Source organism: Bombus pyrosoma, linkage group LG5 (assembly GCF_014825855.1).
Source record: "Bombus pyrosoma isolate SC7728 linkage group LG5, ASM1482585v1, whole genome shotgun sequence".
NCBI lineage: Eukaryota > Metazoa > Arthropoda > Insecta > Hymenoptera > Apidae > Bombus > Bombus pyrosoma.
In genome coordinates this window covers 4,471,393-4,492,095 of record NC_057774.1, presented here as the reverse complement: position 1 = coordinate 4,492,095, position 20,703 = coordinate 4,471,393, and the positions used below count along the sequence as shown (strand labels likewise).

At 37.5% G+C, this 20,703-nt stretch overlaps 1 protein-coding gene and 1 pseudogene across 6 annotated transcripts; both read right to left on the bottom strand.

The window, feature by feature from the left end:
• Window positions 1-229: 229 nt before the first annotated feature.
• Window positions 230-3,793, bottom strand: LOC122567327 (annotated as a pseudogene).
• Window positions 3,794-3,862: 69 nt separating this feature from the next.
• Window positions 3,863-20,658, bottom strand: LOC122567328 (steroid hormone receptor ERR1). Of its 6 annotated transcripts, none has more exons than XM_043725699.1 (9): window positions 20,512-20,658; window positions 9,638-9,784; window positions 9,388-9,501; window positions 9,143-9,272; window positions 8,687-8,908; window positions 8,528-8,563; window positions 8,233-8,373; window positions 7,951-8,153; window positions 3,863-7,851 (listed from the first exon to the last, which is right to left on the bottom strand). In XM_043725699.1, exons 1-9 carry the CDS (start codon window positions 20,521-20,523, stop codon window positions 7,513-7,515), a joined length of 1,344 nt encoding a protein of 447 aa, XP_043581634.1. In that variant the 5' UTR covers window positions 20,524-20,658; the 3' UTR covers window positions 3,863-7,512. The 6 variants fall into 6 exon arrangements, with proteins under 6 accessions (XP_043581634.1, XP_043581632.1, XP_043581635.1 ...); XM_043725697.1 differs by lacking the exon at window positions 20,512-20,658 and adding an exon at window positions 16,686-16,929; XM_043725700.1 differs by lacking the exon at window positions 20,512-20,658 and adding an exon at window positions 16,686-16,925 and having other exon boundaries at window positions 8,687-8,893.
• Between the last annotated feature and the right edge of the window lie 45 nt (window positions 20,659-20,703).

Sequence of the window (20,703 nt, the reverse complement as noted above, 5' to 3'; positions counted from 1 at the left end):
CCCACGACACGCGTCTTCCGTGAACGATTTCTCAGCTTAATTCGCCCGGCTCTCGAGAAAAACGAAACAAACGTCGCAATTTATGAAGCGTGTCGATCAGTCTAATGCTGTCAAACAATATTTCGCATTCAACGAGAAACCTTGAATTTTCAAGCGGTTCGGTCGCAACTGTTAACGCAATTACCAACGAGTCGCGTCAAAGCGCGACTGTTTGTCGGCGTGGACGTGAGAAATAGGGAAAAGCAGGTGCAAAGGGAAACCAGGAATGCTCTGTTCAACTAGCATCTCGCCAAGGCAAGGTAATTTGTTTCCTTAGAAGGAACGATATACCGCTCTAATCCGTTTCACAGCGGGCTAAATTATTGACTCTAATAAATATAGCTCGCTCTGATCCTAATTCTTGTAAAGAAGATGCACCAGACGAACCTACCAACGATAATAACGTTCTCTAATTAAAGCGCTAGCTCGATCACGAAGAAGTCAACGGCAGCAGAATGAATGAAAGATAGAAGGCTAACTTTCAGATTACTCTATTAACGATTAATCTGTACAATACCGGCACATATTTAATTTAGCAAGATTTCCAAAGCGAACACGACGCGAACGTATCGTACCGCGCTACGAATTTATATTAGAAATATATTAAAAAATAGAAAAGAGAGAAGAATTAACATCTGGAATATTAAAAAAAGATAGGATACCCTTGCGAGGAAATAAAGAGTCATAATTCGCGTATATTCTCTACCGAGGAGATAATTCGGATTTACAAATTGATAACCACCCTGTAAATCTAAATTTTAAGCATATTTACTGAAAATCTAGCTTGTATAATGTAATTAATATAAGCGATAAAGTTATTCGACCCGATGATTCTCCATATGTTTTGAATACACGTGCACATTTGTACAAAACGTGTACACACACTATCGCGGACCGTAAATCGACAAACGAAACGAACGAACGGATATTTTAACAAAAATATCGCGGAATAATTCGGAACGACACGACGTGCTGATTGAACACACCTATTTGTTCGCGTACCTTCGACTGGTTATTAACCGCAACCCGCTGATATGCTATCGTTGCAAATTAAACTGATCGGGTGTGCTATCTCGAAAAACCGTTATTAAACCATCGAGTCACGATAGTTTGCGTAAAGCCAATTATGTACTCATCGCAACCGTTTTCATTCCCTTTCCTGCGGATAACGAGAACATTTTGAACAGCGCAACACTGATCCCGTATCTTTTTTCCCACGATTTCGCGTGTAATTTCAACTGGATCGTAATCACATCCGAAACACGATGTCGTTCAAGCTATCGTTGCCTGCGTAAATTGCATCGAACCAATCAAGCGGACAATCCAACTGCTTGCAGACAATCCGAAAAATCCTATGGACAGAGAACTGAATAATAAGAGGATTCGTTTACGACAGCTCGTAAAGCATGACGAACGTTACCAGCTGCGGACCTCGTAAATATCAGTCAGCGTTGCCCCGCCTCATGAATTTATGGACTGGCCCGCAATATCGCTGATAAGAATCGGCAAGTGTCCAGTTGTCGCAACGTACATTTCTTATACCATCTACAAATACCGTATAATCAGACAAATCAGGAAGCAATATCCAACCACGTGAAAGTCAAACAATTTTATTATCGTCGATTCAAAACGATCCAAACTTTTGCCTTTTAAAAGATACGTGTATGCAAATTTATTCTAATACCTCGCAGATGAAAAATATCGTTTGGCGAGGTTACTCTTTACTGTTGTGACTCTTTCCTTTGCACGCGATGTAGACGCCTCGATCAACCGAATTGTTTTTACTGTAATTACGACAAAACGTTGACAAATAAACGAAAGGTAATTAGAAAAAGAACGTGTGACGTAAGAGAAACATATAAATATGTACCTGGAGTGACCGTAAGTATAGAACCACCTAAACATTTTTTCAATATCGGTGTTCGAAATTCCGCGTTTTTTAGATTTTATCAAATTTCCTTTGTACCTTTCCGTCCCTTTTGTCTGCGATTAACATCGGATCTGCAGTAACTGTAGTGGAAGAAACTTTTGGTGAAATTATCATGTATTTTCAAAACTTATTGCCAGAGTATTTTTGTAAATCGAAGGCTTTTTGATCTTATTAGAGGAAACAGTAGAATTCTTGGAATTCCATGGAACCTCTTCAAAGACTTGGGATACACCGCCAGTCCGATTATTCGGAGGACTTTGATTAAAACTTTCGGTCGGGTTAGTAGAAATTTTATCTGAATAAACTCGACTTTGCTCACTGGTAGGTTTTACGTAAAAAATTTCTCGACTATTTACATTCTTAGATTTCCCTAAGTTAAAGCCGGTGACTTTATAATCGTACGATACAGAAAGTCACCTTTCTTACGCATTTTCTGAGTACCATGCTTTTTCACACCATTGGTCTGCGTAGCGCTAAATATAGTAGGGGCAATTGATTCCGCCGTTTTTTCCTTCTCGACACTTGTCACTATTGATTTTTGATAATTATAAGAAGTCATCGTTTCCAAAATACGAGCAGTAACAGCGTTCGATCCGGTTATAATTGGTTTAGTTTCTTTGCTAAATTCTGTCATTGAGAAATTAATATCTTTATCAGCGTCAGAATCGTCTCCACCTTCATTTAGTTCATCTCTCGTAAAAATATCCGTGCCATTTTTATTCCTAGTAAAATTATTCGCGGTGTTAATCGTAACGGATTTATTCGTGCTCAAAGTCGATATCTCTGTGTATTTCCGTTTGTCAGTGGTTCTTTCTAAAAAATTTGTAATATTTACGAAAGCGGTTACCGTCCTTTTTTCGTCGATTTGCTCGCTTATCGAGCGATGCTTTAAAGGAATATTATATATTGTATGAAAATTGCCGGTTTTGCATTCGCTCCTCGCATCCGAACTAGTAAATACGATTCGTTCGATTTCAATCGTGCTACTGGATTCATCGTTGTTAAAAAAAGTATTTATAGCAAAATTCACTGAGGTTTTATTTATTTCTCTTGAATTAGCGATTGGGTTATCGAGTTTCTTCATTTCCTCCTTCGAATTAGTGCTCGTGGTGCTTTCGTGTACAAACGTCGCGGTTGGACTACCAAAATATTCGATCGAATAAAATACAAAGATCAAGCTTGTGAAAAAGTCTTTATCGTTGAAAGTTAGAGTTTTTGTTACCAACCTGCTTACACTCCAAAATCCAGATTGTATAACATCGAAACGTTCTTCCATTCGGAAGTAAGCGATCACTAAAATTCTGATAAGACGATCCAGTTTCTTTAGGAAAATTGATTCCTTCGGTTGCGCTCTTTGCAAAAGCAACAGCCTTGCCCAGTCTGATTTCAAAGCACCGAAGGGCAAAGCTGTGACCGGGCATTTGAACCCGCCGATCATCATATTGATCGTCGGCACATTCTCGAAATTGAGATTCGACAAGTAATCCTCAATATCATCGACATCGAATTTCAAACAATCATCCGGCGGCACGTATGAACTTGCTTCTGTGGGGAAATGCTCTTTTTCAATTTCGCTTTGCATCAATTCGCTACGCATCAACATATATATAATTTAATATATATATACACACACAGAATGTAATATATATATTAAAGTTGCGTATATATATTAAAGAAAATAACACTTACTGGAAAAAGTGGCAAGGAAGACGGCTAATAAATAGAGAAACACACGCGGAACTGCCACTTGCGACATGATTGCTGCGCTAACTGAGGCCACGTATATTCTATTTCGTTGGAATCGGCACATTCTGTACGTGGATGTTTGCAAATTTTTTCAACACGCAACAGTTCAAACAGGAGCCCGTACAATCAAAATTTCAAAAATAAAAATCGAGTTAGTTCCTACTTTATTTTCGATCGATTTACTAATGCTTACGCATATGTTTCCTTTCAATATATAAAAATTATAATTACAGGTATATATATCTGTACACATATTCGTAAAAGTCGCAGAAGCAGCGTTTCTTCGCAGCAGGTACAATTTATGACTGGTCTGGCAAGTTCGCCCGACGAACGGACGAGGAAAGAAGGATTTTCGAACCATTTTATATTGTACTTTCGAAGAAGAAACAAATCTACACTGTAAACAGTGCACGCTATGATATATGAAACAATTCAAGTCCACGGATCCATTTGTCATCTTTCTTGGCGCACGCACGTTTCGCGAGACAAGCGGGAGCTGTTTTCAAGTTGTGCAATCATACAGTGTAAGAAAAATACAGAGAGGATGTGGTTGAATTTGTTGGTGTAAATTCTTACGATACGGATAAGCCATATATGTACAAGTTTTCTCCTGACCACAGTAAAGAAGTTCATTAAGAAATAGTGACATTAAAATTATATTTCTTTCGCAGTGCATGCACCAGTATGCAAAGCAAATACGCAAATCTCGATTTACAATGCAACAAGTCACCGTATAGTGTTTCTTGTCATTCTTATCTTTATTATCATCATCATTGTTATCACCATTAATACTAATGTTAATATTCTTTATCGTTATCATTATCATTATCATCCTGAATATTATTACTATCGTTATTATCATACATAATATGTTGCTCCACAAATATACTCGCGCGCTTAATTATTTATACGTCTCTAAATTTGTATCATTTTTTCTATTTGTTGGTTGTTGGTTGAAACCCTGAGACTATGATTCTACCGCCACGGCGAATCCGTAAACATGACAGAGAGACAATGCTTCAAATCTAATCTATAAAACAACGGCAAAACACAGGACGCAGGATCAATCAAATCGTTTGATAATTGATATCTTTAAATATTAACCTAATCATGATTCATTACGATGGATTACGCCTCTCCTTAACTATTTATAAATTCAAAAATATTTCGATCATCGTATTAACTGCGATAGAATCTTAGAAACCAAAAAGCTAAATGGATCTGCCAAGAAAACTTTAAGATTTTTGAAAATTCATCCACTTGAATGTTTGTGTCTCCTGGAAAAAACGTGACATATTAAGAAAAGATTTAAGAAATGGATCATGAATTTGATGGCACGTGAAAATTCTACATTTGTATCGAAACATAAAATAACACGCAAGTACGCGATATATAAAAAAAAACTTATGGACAGCGTGATTGAAAAACAAAATATTAACACATTTAACAGGAATGGAACTGAAATATGTTTAAATCACGAAACCTAATCAACTTTACTGATATATGACTCTAATACCCCCTATTATGGACGGTATATATAGATACTATTATTATCTGGAACCAAACATTGGTAGTAGACAACTTTTTTTGAAATGGACAACGTTGGATGCTATCAACACACGACAAATGCCATTAAAACGTCGACTAATTGATTCCCTGACGAATATTTGCATGAACTAAGACAAACAGTTTGACGAACCATTTCCAACACATGTCAGAACAACATCCGACCCAGATTATTAACCAATAAACAAATCAATGTTTGATTCTCTTCCAAAATTTACGACCATGAAGGCAGTATAACAAATAACGTGACTTCTTTTATTGTAATTTATAAATTAAAAGAAAGAAAGAGACAGAAAAACCTACATCATTAAAAAAAAAAAAGGGAAGAACATGTAATAAAGAAAACCGAAAAAAAAGCAGAGCAAAAATTCGCCGTGGCTTAGCAGCGATTTTCTTCTTTCTTTTTTTCCCCATCGCATTCGTTGCATTATCTGTTTCGTAGTGAGGAATGAACCGTAATAGGTAATTAAGAAAAACTAATGGAGGAAGGACACGCAATATGTAAGCGTTGCTGCCAACTATTTGCATCGTGTATTTAAATGCAGGAGGTTTAAACAAAGTTTCAAACGGTAGAAGAACAGAGACGAAATATACAAATAAAGAAAACTCAAAGGGGCGTCGCGATCGATTGACCAGTAGAAAAATGTAATCGCATGTCCTGATATTATTGCACTCTGAACGTCACAAGATTACACCGCACTTCAACACTAAAAAGTTTCGAACGACTCGATCTGCTATAACGTATAGTTTACCCTAACATTTATTTATAACTTTTCATTAAACAATTTCTTTCTCCCGATAATATCGAATAATCGCGAAATAACAAAAAGCTGATTCGAAAGTCGATAGAAACTTCGTGTTTCGTTGCGTGTAACCGACAAAGAAAAAACTCCATTAATTTGTTATAAACGGTTTTTCCTCCTTTAGAAATGAGTTTTATGTGTGAGTAGTAGCTCCTATACGATATTACGATTCCTCGCTTCGAAAAAAGCGATATTATGCGCAAGATCCGTGCACAGATCTCGTAACAATAATAACTATTTAGATAATAAAGATCCCTGAATACATACAATATAATATAATATAATAATATAATATAATATATATTCTCCTACGCTCTCTGTGTGGCACGCGCGAATAACATTTCGCAATCATTTCAACAATCGGTTAAATTTTTTTCTGCTCTCCCTAGAACCTGGCAACCTGGCCATAGGTTCGTTCTCGAAACATTTTTTTCACAGTACCTCGTAAAAAACAGCGTGACGCTAATTAGAGAACGATCCAGCCATTCTTTCGCTTTCCTTGTTCACTGTTCACAGCTCTGTTCACGTAATTGGTTCAATTTGTACAACAGCGCATACTAAATTCATTCGCTGAACTATAACTATGGATGTTCAATGCAGTACACACATCGATTTACATTTATCGATCTTTACACTTAATGGTATTAAAATGTGCAATTATTCTATATAAAATGGCATATATCATTTTATTTCGACGCTCTTAAACATACACGCTTCGCGTTCCTCTAATTTCAAATTGACTGGATTTTTTTTAGAGAAAAGATATAACTAAAATAAGACTCGAATCGGAGCTACATGTAATTTTGATTGAGTTGGTAGTATTTGGTAACACGATGCTAACTCTATAACGTCAAACACCCACAGTTAGTACATTTGCATTTCATTTCTACGATATCACCGGTTCGGTGATCATGTCACGATTTTACGTAAATGAAAATGTTTTAGTTATTTGGTAGGTTCTTCTGTCTGGCGACAGGTTTTCGTAAACTATCCTAAAATGAGAGCTCCGGAAAAGCATCTCGTATCTTGTACTACGTATGCTATCCTGAAATAACATTGTTTTTTTTTCTTTGTACCTGTAAAAGGGGTACTCGAAAAGGAAAGTTTGGTTATTTCGACGAAACAATGTACCTGACATCTTAATGTGTTTCGCGAATTTTGATGACCGGTGGAATCACTGGCCAAAGCTCTACGTTCCAATACTTTTCACGTTTGAAAAATAAAGCCTTTTCTTTCTTACGAGTCTTTCTCTTACAGAAAACAAATAAAACTGCACATCTCCGTTTCTTTTCGTTTTTCACTATCACTCACCATCTTTCGTTTATACTTTTAGGGACGTACCCTACTCACTCATGACGTGTTATAACTATAATTATAACGATTCCATGAAGTCCTTGATATAGATATTGTTGAGTTTGAGTTGATATTTCATCGATAATAAGCAGCTTCTAACATTTCTACGAAGAGCTTGTTCATTGGTACTTTTCCCGTTCGATAAACACTAGACCAAAATCTTCTAACAATTCCATCAACCTGCCTGAGACTGGGCAACACTAGGAACATATTTTGAGTGGCACGAAGCGCTTGTCCTGGTCTTACTGTCGCCATACAGTCTGATAGAGAATTTAGGATAGAATCTCGAAAACGATATAGCGCTTGTGGCTCATCTGACCTCGCATCACTGTTTGCTAATATCAATGCTTTCAAGACGTAATATTCTTCTCTCGTTAAACCCAATCTTTGAAGCCTTTCTACGATTTGGATACACTGTTGAAGAACAAATAATACGTATAGACGCATATACATGTAGAAGGTAACAAAGTACACGATGAATCGAAATCATTGAAATAATTAAGCGATACTCACGTGCGTGTACAGCTCTGTACAATGGCATTCGCGTGCAAGTCGTTCGTCAAGGGTAAAATCTTGGGCAAACCTTAATCTACCATTATTTGGCATGCTCCTCCATGCGAGACTAAACGTCAATATCTCTGCCCACGTACTTTGCAAAAGTCGCATTTGATCATTTAGTGCTAAACTACTGAATCCAGGAATCTGCTTTGCCCAACCTTTCAGCAAAGAATTTTCAATTATTGATTAATTAAATATAACTTTATACTAATAGAAAAATTGACATTATATTATTACCAATTATTCCGACCAGTTCCCGATCGTATAAGTCAGATAATTGTCCAAGTACTCTTTGATCTGTATCAAGAGTATGAGAAATATTGGACACTTGTAGCATGTCAGGTTCACAAGCAGCCAAAGCTTCCAGCATTTTATTATCTACCAATAAATTAGAAAATTTACCATTTGAACATTCACACATTGAATATTTATGTTTGCATGTAAGATGATTTCATGTCAGGATGAAAAAAATCTACCAACGAATCAAAGTATCGGACTCGAATAAATAAAGAGAAAGGACCCGATAGCTTACTTATTATTTCGTTAGAAGCTGCTGTTGCTATGTTTGCTAAAAAGAATAAAATCAAAGATTTAATCGTATTTGCGAGGTGTGGAACTGTACGTGTTCTATATTGATACGATTGCGATCGAAACATGATATTTATATCAGCAAGAACTATGAAAAAATCACCTTCCAACGGAGCTGTCTTCACCGGCGTATAAGGATCGGTGGATCTTCTATATTTTTGTCTCCCTCCTCGGACACGATCCAGTCGCACTCCTTCCTTCAACATGCCTTGTCTAAGGCACTTTTGAAACCTACACGCCTGGCACGCTTTTCTCCTGCGCTTGTTTATTTCGCATTCGCCGTTCGCCGGACACGTGTATTCGATGTTGCCTGTGAAATTACTCGCTATTTTATTGTAATATACATGGTTCTCATCCAGGTAGCACCAATATTAGTTTTATGAATATATGCGTTTTAGAATAGTAGCATATGCATACAGATAACTAAAATACTTCAATGTCTACAGATAGTAGGGAAACAAGAAAATCGTATCACTGGAACTATAATTATAATTCTGTGGTGCTACCTGGAAAATTCTGCAGAAGGAGATATCTGTAATCGTGAAGGAACTCTTCTTACCTTGTATGGTTCTCTTAAAGAAAGCTTTACACGCTTCGCAAGACGCTACCCCATAATGAAATCCACTCGCTACGTCCCCACACACTAGGCAAAGCCTTCTAGGCATCATGTCTTCCTCTTTAACACCTTCCTAAATAAAACGACATGCTGAGTCTAACTCAAAGATCACAAAAGAGCTTCCAAAGAAAGAAAAAATGCAAGGACTTCTGCTATAGTTAGGACTGCTTATAGTATAGTGTATGTACCTCTGGTGTTCCTAAAGGCTGCGTGGTTGACGAACAATGGTGCATTTCCGGACTACCAGGACTACCTTCGCCTCCTCCATAATCGGCTGGTACTTCTATTTTGCTACAAATCACCTAAAATATTTAAAAAGTTACTCAACATCGACCATTTTGCAGAACTACGTATCGTCTATCTCAAGCTATTTTACATTTTCGATTAGTCTCACGAATCACAATGTTTTCGACCGTAAAAACTACATGTCCGAAATACCTCTTGATGTTGAAGCGTAGTGGTCGGTGAACAAACTTGATAATTTTGCGTAGGCGTCGTAGGATTCTCAATTTCTTGTTTAATGTTCGCCATAGTCCTATTATTTCCAATCATATTTTCGGTGCCGCCACCGGGCATCATGCAAACCTAAAGCAATCAACAGAACATCTTACAATTTCGCACGTATCCTCCTCTCCTATCTGTCCCCTATAACACAGACTGATGGGCGTTCGCTTTTAAGCAAACCGTAGCAAATGCCGAAAAGCAGAAGAGACAGCCTGCTCTGCAGTCGGCTGCACTTTTTTTCTGTTGCTATTTTTAAGCGCGACCAACGCCTCAAGCATTTTTAGAATTGACTTCAGAAAATTCACGATACGTAGCATCGATGTTCTCGGAATATCAACTGCTTTATTTCTTAATGTAATCTTATAAGTATACAGCGAGCTTATACTTTCTGTTTATCTGCATCCTGCATCTTTCAATGATCTGGTAACGGTACGAGAACTAGAAATCGTTGTTCTATCGACGCAATCGGATAATTTATGAAAAAGGGTAAAATGAATCATATGAATAACTTAATGAGAAGAAAGGTATCCTTAAAGAAACAGTGGGGTAGAACGATAGTGAACAAAGTAACGGTGAAAGGATTGCGTAAGCCTGCTGCTCCTCTTCCGCCCTCCTGCCCTCGGTATCGTATATTAAATGCACGCAGAAAGGGGGTCGAGGGGCAAAGGAAGGAGCGCAGAGTATCTGGTTAGCCTTGAACTTGACTTTTCTGCGAGATGCAGTTACGATCGTTTGCGAGAGCTTGGGACGCACGTCTGGAGATTTATACGCTACCCAGCCACGATCTCTCTCTCTCTCTCTCTCTCTCTCTCTCTCTCTCTCTCTCTCTCCCTCTCTCCCGCTCTTTCTTTCTCTCTCTCTCACAAAATAGGCAGATGCCTTATCATTGCAACGTGACAATTTTCGATACCGATATCATTCGCTCGATTTTAATTTCGAGTGGCTCGCCGTGTAACCACTCAACAAACGAATAATGGAGAAAGGCACTCGAGCTCAACGTGGGATACAGATTTTATTAGACCGCAGCTCGTATTAATGCCGAGTTGGTCAAAAGCTTTTTCCAATTGCACTCCATTTTAACCGACAGTTTATTTCAACGGCAGAAATCGATAAAGATCAAGAATTGTTAATCGTATGGCGACCGAGGGGTAGACGGGAAAAAAGGAAAAACGGTAGCGAGAGATTAGAAAAGGAAAGAAAAGAACGAGGCATCGAAGTATGTGGTTAACCTCGAACTTGACTAGTCGTGCGAAGTGCTTCACGTGTGCGACGCGACGTGCACATCTCCCACGTTTAGATTAATGAAATAAAAACCGACACGGTGCGCGGAACACTCAACCACGATACATAATGACGGCCATGACGAAGCGACAGCGATACGACTCCCCTCAAGTTACGAGCGATTCGTCAGAATTGAAAAACACGTTGCAACGAAACAATAGGAAAAAAAGAAGAAAAACAGACGTGATCGAAAAGAGGAAAGTTTAAAGAGACAAAGAAGAAAAAAGATTGAGATTGCATAAGCGTCAGCTCGATTCGTCTACACTACAAAGCCTACGAGTCATCGGCGATTCTCGATTTTCTCACATTCTTCGGATCGCTTCATAATCCGTTCGATTAAACAGTTACCAAAACGCAGACGGAAGGAAAGAACATGGAATGAAAAAAGAAAGAGAGAAACGAGCGTATCGCGATATCTGGTTAGCCTTGAACTTGACTTTTCTGTGGGAGAAGCGGCCACGTTCGCGAAGGCCGCAGAACCGCGCCAAGCCAATACACAATTTTAGACGCCGAACTCCGACGGAAACAACCGACTTCGCCGTCCTTGAGTCCCTCTGTCTGAGTCTCTCCTCTCTTTCTTCCTCTCTCTGTCTCACACTGTTTCCCTTTCTCTATCACGTTAGCTTCTCGCTCTCTTCCTCGCGACAGCACTCCTGCTCTCTTTATCTATCTTGCTCGGTTTCAGCTTCCTCGTATTCGGATACCCTCGTGCACGTCGATCCGTTCGTTCTCTCGTTTCCTTCTGTTTTCGCACAGCTTCTGACAAGTCTGCACGTGGAATTCTAACAATAAATCCGGACTAAATCGAGCTGGGTAAAAATTCACAGGCTTTTAATTCCTTTGCAACCGCGGTGTCTCTAGTGATCATCCTGCTCGATAAAATCAATGATTTTCTCGTTGAATACTTAAAACCCGCATACCCTGAAATTTGCACGAAATCGTTGACTATATTACTTCATTCTGCGTAAGTGATATTCGCATGTGTAACACGCTAGGGGATCAAGGTCGTTAATTATTCCGTTCGACAGAGGTTTTCGTGCCTTTTCGCATATATACATACGCACGCAACTAAGAAAAAAAAAAAGGCAAGAGAAAAAGAAAACGAAGCCTTTAATCGGGCATCCATTTTTAGAGGAAGCCATGACCTGAATATCGATTGCACCGGCTAGTCGTAATTTTATTTCTATCGCAATAACTCGGCTTAATTACGATCAAACGTGTCTCCGTAACGATCGCCATTCATTGTTTAACCATATTCAAAAACCCATACAAAACGATGTTCTTTCACACCGTCTCTCTGGTCATCTTTAAACAAAATATCAAATATAAAATATAATTCTGACACGACGGAAGTCTACACATATATAGGTATGAAGTTGTGGTTGCCAATTTGAAGTCGAAGCCACTATATGGGCATCAAAATTCTCGAGGTACGCACGAGACCAGTCCAACTTCTTTTTAAACGAGCCGATTATGTAAGCGAGAAAAAGTCTAGGTGGCAGAAGCGAGACAAATAAAAAGAAGTCGTTGGTTGCAGTTGCGATCGCTTTATTTTAAGTCGTGCTCCTCGATCACGAGTCCTTGTTGCAAATTAGATCGTCTCATTTGTGCCAACATTGAAAAAATGACATCGATCATCGCGTTTTATACAAATTGTCACATGTTCATCGTTCATTCCGCTTCTACAGAAACGTACTTATATACGTATATATGGAAGTAGGTACGTACGTACGGAAGACACGTACGAACTAATTGGAATTTCGTAGAATCATGTTACCGCTATCGAGTACCGCTAAACTCGAATGAAATTCCATTCGGTTTGAGTTAGGTTCCGATTCATACGTATTTAACATTTGTGTTACATTATTTGCTGCCGATATTCTGCACCTATTACAAATATTACATACTACCTTTACGTATGGTACTTAATGGTATTTCGAATCGAGCGATAAGAGACACATCAGCTCGTGCGAATCGTTGATAAACGACTCAACGACAAACATTTTGGCCGATTGGCCGAAGGCTAGATCACGCCTAATTTTTTGCGAAACGATACTCTGTCGTTGAACGGAAATGTTCCCAGATTACGCAATCTTCTCCCGATAACTCGAGACTCCGGCACGAGATCGAAGACGATTGAAAGGAACCGGACACCATCTTATTTTCTAGAGTTACGACGAATGTTTATTTCCTACGGATAAATTTCCGATAAAAGAAAAGCGTCGCGACGTACTTATATATATGGTATGTTCGCGATTTTGCAACAAGTCGATCGCGGTGACCCTGAATTATTACAATACTCACGGAGTAGCGATATCGTGGCTATATACAGGTGGATACAGAATTAGAAGTAGAGAGAACAAATCGATATCTCGAGGATGAAGACCCTGGGTCGCGGTCAAGGCCAAAGCTTCGGTAACAACCATGTTCCGATTTCGCGGCAAGTTTAGCCAATAAAAAATAAGGCAATAACGAGTCGCTATAATAACATTAGGATTACCGCTGAACTAATTTTAGAACCACGCTCTTTCACTTTTCGAGTCTCTGCTCTCTACCTTCACCAACGATTCGGGGAATTGCTTCTCCCTGTTTTGCCTGTCACCTTTCAACGTAAATTACTAAACATCCTTCTTTTTACATATTTTTACATACGTACGTATTCCGATAAAATTTAGTCTCTGAATTATCCGATGAAAATTCTAAACGCGTTGGAGATTCGCGAATTACTAGCAAATGTATTTCACGGTCAACTGATTTCAATAAACAAGGAAAGAAAAAAATAACGGAAATCACGTTGCTCGAACGTGTGGTTTTCTCGAAGTAGAAATCACACATACGAGAATTTGTTTCGCGCATTGTCCAAGGTTATGGCTGACCCAGCTCTGAGATGACGTCACCGACGTGTCTCGTAGCCTGAAAACTCCAACGCTCCCCACTCGAACCGAGTTCCGAAAGCTGATGATTACCCAGCTTGTTTCTTACCAAACCAGACGACGCATCATCGCCACGACCCGCGCGACCAATCACCGATCACGGTAGCCTATCGACAGGCGCCTAACCATACCTGGCATCCATGATTTCGCATCGTCGATCAACCGATCTTCGAACGTTCTTTACGAATAATTACGATTGTACTGCCAGATCTGCCCTACAGATATTTTACCGGCCCTCTATCAACGCTTGCCTTTCGAGTATTTCATCTCGACGCTCCATCAGATCAGTTTGTCGCTGTCACCGATCGATATAACCTTTAATGTTCATCAACGTGAATTCGTTTCAAGAAAATATTTGTTTAGTCGTCAAATGTTGTGACTATATAGATGTGTATTTTACACATTGCAAAACATAAGTGTAAAACTTTCCCCTACGAGTATACATAAGTTGAATGTCGATGAACGCGCAAGTGCATGCCGCACGTAATTTCGTGGCGTGTACGGTAACCGAGATACGAAGAGAGAGAATTAAGGCGATGCAATATCTTTGTAGCTAGTGCACATATATCAAGACACCACCTTGAGTACAAAAACACATGGTTTCTTGTAAAGTTGTTTGATGACGGAGCTACTCGAACGTGCCTTTTCTTTTCCTTTAACGCGGTTCGCATGAATCCATAGCCCGCCATACGAAAACATTTATCACCATAAACAAAACATCTCGAAGCTATAATTTAATAAAAATAGCTTGAAAGGGAACCGCAAAATAAAAAAATACACCTCTGCCACGTTAGGAATTCATAAAAATTCGAGGATCATACTTTAGCAGTCGAGCCATCGACTTAGAACGGTTTGAAAACTCCTCTAACATAAAGTAAGAACCTGGAGAGTCCGAAAATACCTACTGACGCATCCTCGTGACGAATATATATTTTTTTTTTATTAACTTTCCAGCAGCCTCCCTTCTACCAAACTTCCTACGTTGGAACTCACAATTTTATTTCCGTTGCAGTGTCAGCTTAACTCGATCCATCGATTCGCTGTATGCGTCACGTGCAATCGAACTCGAAATTTCGGGGGAGATTGTCTTTCGCAAACTTTGCGAGAGATAAAATCGGCCAATATTTATTCCCCAGAAAGAGAGTGCCTTTTATCAAAATCGGTATCGAGCAAATTCAAGAACGTATCGATACAAATATATCTCGGTCCGTGCGTTGATCGAAATGCTAAGTATAACAAATTCAAAGGTGAAAGCAGCAAACCGATGTACCTATTAAGCTTCACGCACATGGAATTGCGTAAGACTTAATTGCGTGGATATAGATGTATATGAGATCGTTTTATAATACGTTTAAATAGTTAAATACGTACGAATCGCGAAATACATATACAGCATTATGAAATTATTATGATTTCTACAGAAAGAGAGAAATAATTTCGCAAGGATAATTTCGCAAACAAATTTTGTTGAAAATGATTGAGAAAAATATATATAGTTACATACATGTATTACGTACGATAAATGTAGGAAATTTTCGTTATCGATAAAGTATAGGAATCATCTTTGAACGAACACGTCGATATTGAAGTGAATTTTAAATGAAATTAACACAGAAAAATTCGAAAAATTTTTGGATGATTCAGAATGCCTGAACGGGTTGACATAAAGTTATTTTTATTATGCTTGCTATCGTTGAAAATCGTTTGTGCGTATCAAACCGCGTAAAAGCCAATTATCGCGAAACAATTGAAACGATTTTAAATGGAGCACGAGATAATTGTTACGCGTTTTTCTCAATGTTTCAAGGATAACCAAATTATCTATATCTTTTTTCTTTTGAAATTAGCGTCATCGTTAACATCGTCTTTTGAGCTTTATTAATCGTTATCCATAACACTCGATGTCCGAAATTTTAAAAAATTTGCAGATATACAACAAGAATTAAATGAAATTCTGAGAAACGACCAAAAACCACAGTTGTGAAAAAGTATTTGGTAAAAGCTTCTCGACTAAGGTCGTACGATTTAGGTGTTTCATTGCCATCAAAATAAACAACTTTTTCATGACAACGTTCACACACATATACCTCTTGGGTGGAATCGTGTAAAATATTTCCAGCTACGCTCATACAGTATCTCAAGATTTATTCAAATATTTTACGCATATCACGGTAAACCGTTTAATTTAAAGGAATCGTTGTTCCAATTATTAATTAACGGAAAGAGAAGATTACAGCATTGAAGTAATCACGAATCAACGGTAACGTTGGCAAAAACGGCAGGCGTGGAAAAATGATCTATGAGTTACAGGATAGATTATCTAACAGACACGTCGTAACGTAATAACCGAGTTGTCGCTAAAGCTGACTGACAGTATGCGACGAAGATAATATATATGTAATGTATCCTTATTGCATCGGAAAACAAGCGAGTTTGAACATGCCGCGAATGTAATCGCCGCAATCTACGTGAAAAAATCATTAAATTCATGCACATCAAATTCAAAAGAAAAATGAAAATTTTTGAGACAGCAAGAATCATAGAATTTTTACAAACTTTATAGCTATCGCTATACACAATTTACAATTCTGCGAAATAAATCTATTAAATGAATTTTGAACATTCTTATTCTGAAACGATCAAAACTTTGTTCCGTATTTGGTCGAAGGGATTAACGGAAAGCAATAGAGAACGCGCGCGCAGCAACGTAAACAAAGCCACGAGATCGAACGAGAAGAAGAAAGAGGTTATGTATCGACAACACCTACCACATCATACATCCATGCATCCATGATTGTCGGTTCTATCCAAATGGCGCTAGGATGCTGGGCTTTTATTTTCCTCTTACGCTTTTGTACGAAAAAACGAACGAAAAGCAAAAATGATCACGATGCTTAAGATCCGAACACTCATGAAGAACACGAATAAGCACATGCACGACGTACTTATGTACACATCATCCCCCTACCACGACGTTGACGGCGCGACGAGCCGTACGCGACTGACGGCAATTCAGACGATACGGTAATACACGGAGCCAGCCGATCCTAATACCGGGCGCCACAAATCCACGAAACATATATTTCTTATTCTAATTACTTTATCGCTTAACAATTTAACTGAATTTTTTGGACAATCTACAAATTATCTTACTCAATTAATTAATATATGTTCGATCTTATGTTCCAATTTCATATTCAGAATAATGTTTTATGAATGGAAAAACCGAGCATTTCAAACATCGCTCTGATTTATTATTGTCATTGATAGATCGGATAAGCTTCTCCGGGTCATCAAAGCATACTTATATTTGCTAGTTAGATATACAGATTAGATTAGTATAAAAAAAGTTAAACGTAGATTTAAAATTGCCCCCTATTCATACAATAAATGTGAGATTTTTCAAGCTGATTCAGTACAAGTTACTGCTTTCAAAGTATCCCATAGCAAACTGTTCGCACTCGGAGACTTCACGGAATTAGATCGGACCATATTTATCGATGATAAAATCATCGAGCACTCCAATCTAAAACACAACTGTTACCATGTTGGACAAATACAAACGAAACATTACCGTGGATATTATCATGGTCATGACAATCGGTCATTAACTCTTGGCCTTAAAGTTACTTTTAAATCACGTCTTTCGACAATTGAATCTTCTCCTTCGATGTTCCAGATACAATGAGGAAAGAGTGAATCGATTTGTAAGGGCAGGATGTTAATCGAACGAACGATTCCATGATTGGGAGAAATTTCTATGATTCATCAAGAGTGTTTATGAAAATGAAGAAACTCTTTGAGAATATATGAACGAAGAAAGAGCGTATGAAGTGACATTGTGTAGACGTAGGAGCCAATTGAATTTTCAGACGACTAGGTAGATCGATCGAGCCCCAAAACACTCCCTTTACCCCCATGGTCGAAACAGTCCCATGCTCGGCCTAAGTTGATACGTTACTGGCGTTATGCGTGCTACGTGTATATCACGATGGAAGGGTGAGAATGGGTGGGAGGCGGGGGCGGTGGCTGTGGGTATGACGGCGGTGGCAGTGGTTGTGGCGGTGGTAGCGATGGTGTCGCGCGGCAGCAGTGGTGGCACTGGAGGCGGCGGTTGCTCCACAGCGGAGGCAAGGAGGGAAAGGAAAGTAGCTGGTGGCCTTGAACTTGACTGCCGCCGTTTTTGCGCACAGCCGTCGCCCGCCCAAGACAGCCCACCAGCGTAGACTCTCGAATTTTCATGTGCCCGATACCGTTATCCACTTCCCCAAAAATTCACCGACTTATTGAATTTATTTTTTAACCAAACGTCCTACATGCTACATAGCTCTACAACGTTATACGTTATTTTATCTCTTTTTGTTACATCGCATATTTTGCTGTGTTTACCCGCACGAAAAAGTCAGATGGCTAACAAAACAATCGAGGAACCAAACTTAGAAAGAATTAGAATGTAAACAAGGGAATATAGCTTGAATACTAAAACTAAAAGTTATGCCTTGGTAATTTATCTTATAAGGGTAATGAAGTTTTGTTTTCTTTCTCTGTACTTGATGGTGAAAAATGACAGTTGTATTTTGCCTATCGCATCGTCATTGAATCTGATTTCATTGAATCAGTAGGTAGAGTGTACAGTTTATCGAAGTATCTCACAAAGAGTTAAGAGTTTTTTAAAGAGGAAATCTTATAGTGACTAATCGAATTATATTTTGTTACTCTTTATAGCGAAGCAAATGAAAGAAATTTAAATATGTGTAAATCAATCTATTGTCTGTATTTATATCCAACTCGTGTGTATAACATTATGATACAACTATTGTCTGACGACTGTTTTTAAACAGATTACCCGTAATAAGAATTATTACGCAACGATGCAGCGTGCATTTTCAACATTTCCCGTACACTCGATACGAGAAGTTATCGTGGTAGCCATCGAAAGATTTGCATCAAATACGTACACATCGCGCTTCCAACTTTTCAATACGAAAGTGTTAAGAGTATGAAAGGAAATATTTCCATAATAAAAAAAATATGCATCCCAAGAACACATGTGTTCTCTAGAATTAATAGAGGAGTGAAAATAAAAGATAGAACCTATGCCAATGAAAGCGACTGGTAAAAGTATGTATAATCAGGGTTGAGGTAGGTAGACTTCAAACTAACCGGATCGATATGGCACTCTCGCTTTCTCATGTTCTCAATATGTATTGTATCGTATCTATGATACTCTGAGCCAATTCCAGTACCTTTCCTCAAATCCATTATAATCTGCACTGATTGTTTTACAAATAAAATTTATATTAAAAGATACTATATACATTTTCAACATCATTTCTAAGATTACTATCTTTTTAACAAGTTCTGTTATGTAAATTTAGAAACTGTTCAAAATTGTATACTGAAAATAATATTAACCCAGAGACAAGAGTTTCATTCAATCAATTTCTTTTCTGCGTAAAATATAATGAAAATTGATTTCTTATACACAAATATATATATCTTACAACTTGACAACCTATAAAACTTACATATTCAACTATTATTCCTTCTCATACATAATTGAGCCACAATAAATTTTATTTAAGTGTTTATAAATAAATCAGTCATAGCAATAATATAATTTTTACGTAATGTTACCTTCAAAAACAAAATTATAAACAGTCGGTAATAAAGAAATTTCTGATTTCATTCGTCGGTATCATTTCAAGCATTTAAACACTGACAACATACTAAATCAATATCATATTTTCAATTATAATTATATATATATATTTATATCTAATAAACCAAATATGTATGTATAGTATATTATAATAAAATAATTAATAGTATTAATTATAAAATTAAAAATTTTCCATATACATTACTTACAAATTGAACGTATCTTATGTTAAATATATTTCTAAAAATGTTCAAACTCCCAAGACAGATACAGGATATTTAATTTAAAAATTGTATTAAACGATAATATTTTTTAATGCATATGCGTACCTTTTAAGTAACATTAAATTATAACATTATTCTTATAATACAATAATACGCAACAAAGTCCACATACTTTTTTATTTAAAATATAATTCATTTCTGCAAATACAACATATGTAAGTATTCACTTAATAAAATTATCAATTATAATTTTATAACTAGAAAAAAACAGTATTGTATCACTAAATATTGGGACACTGATTTAAAGATGACAAATACGATACAAGGAGGGTATCATATTCTTATTATCATCACATGCTTAATTTCATAACTCTCGTTTTTTTTTGGACGAAAAAATCAAGGCCATAACAGTAATTGTTAAACCCGCACAGTTAATTTGATGATAAAAAATAAATTAGAAAAGAAGACTTATAAAATTGTAAGTCGTATCATATATATAATTAATTAACCAAGATCAGTTTAAAAGTAAAATGCGAGCATGAAATAATTGCAAAAAAATACAATACACACAGCAAAATGTAAACGAATTTGTAACAAAGATGGCGGAACAAAATTTGGCAGATAGTTGATACCTAGTTATCGTTTTTGTTTCTACAAAAATACATCGCGAAAAGAAAAGTAAATGCAACAAGTAATTGAACAGCTTACCTCAGCACTCATGTACGCTTTCGTATTTCCATCAGAGGTTGAACATTTTCAATCACAAGAAAAATATTGAAGCAATGGCCGATTCCACAACTCACTAGAAGCAGAAAACTCGATGGCTCAGATTGTTGTTCGTGTGGCGCCATCGTACGTTTACGACGCAGACAAAAATCCTAAATACGACGACTGCTAACC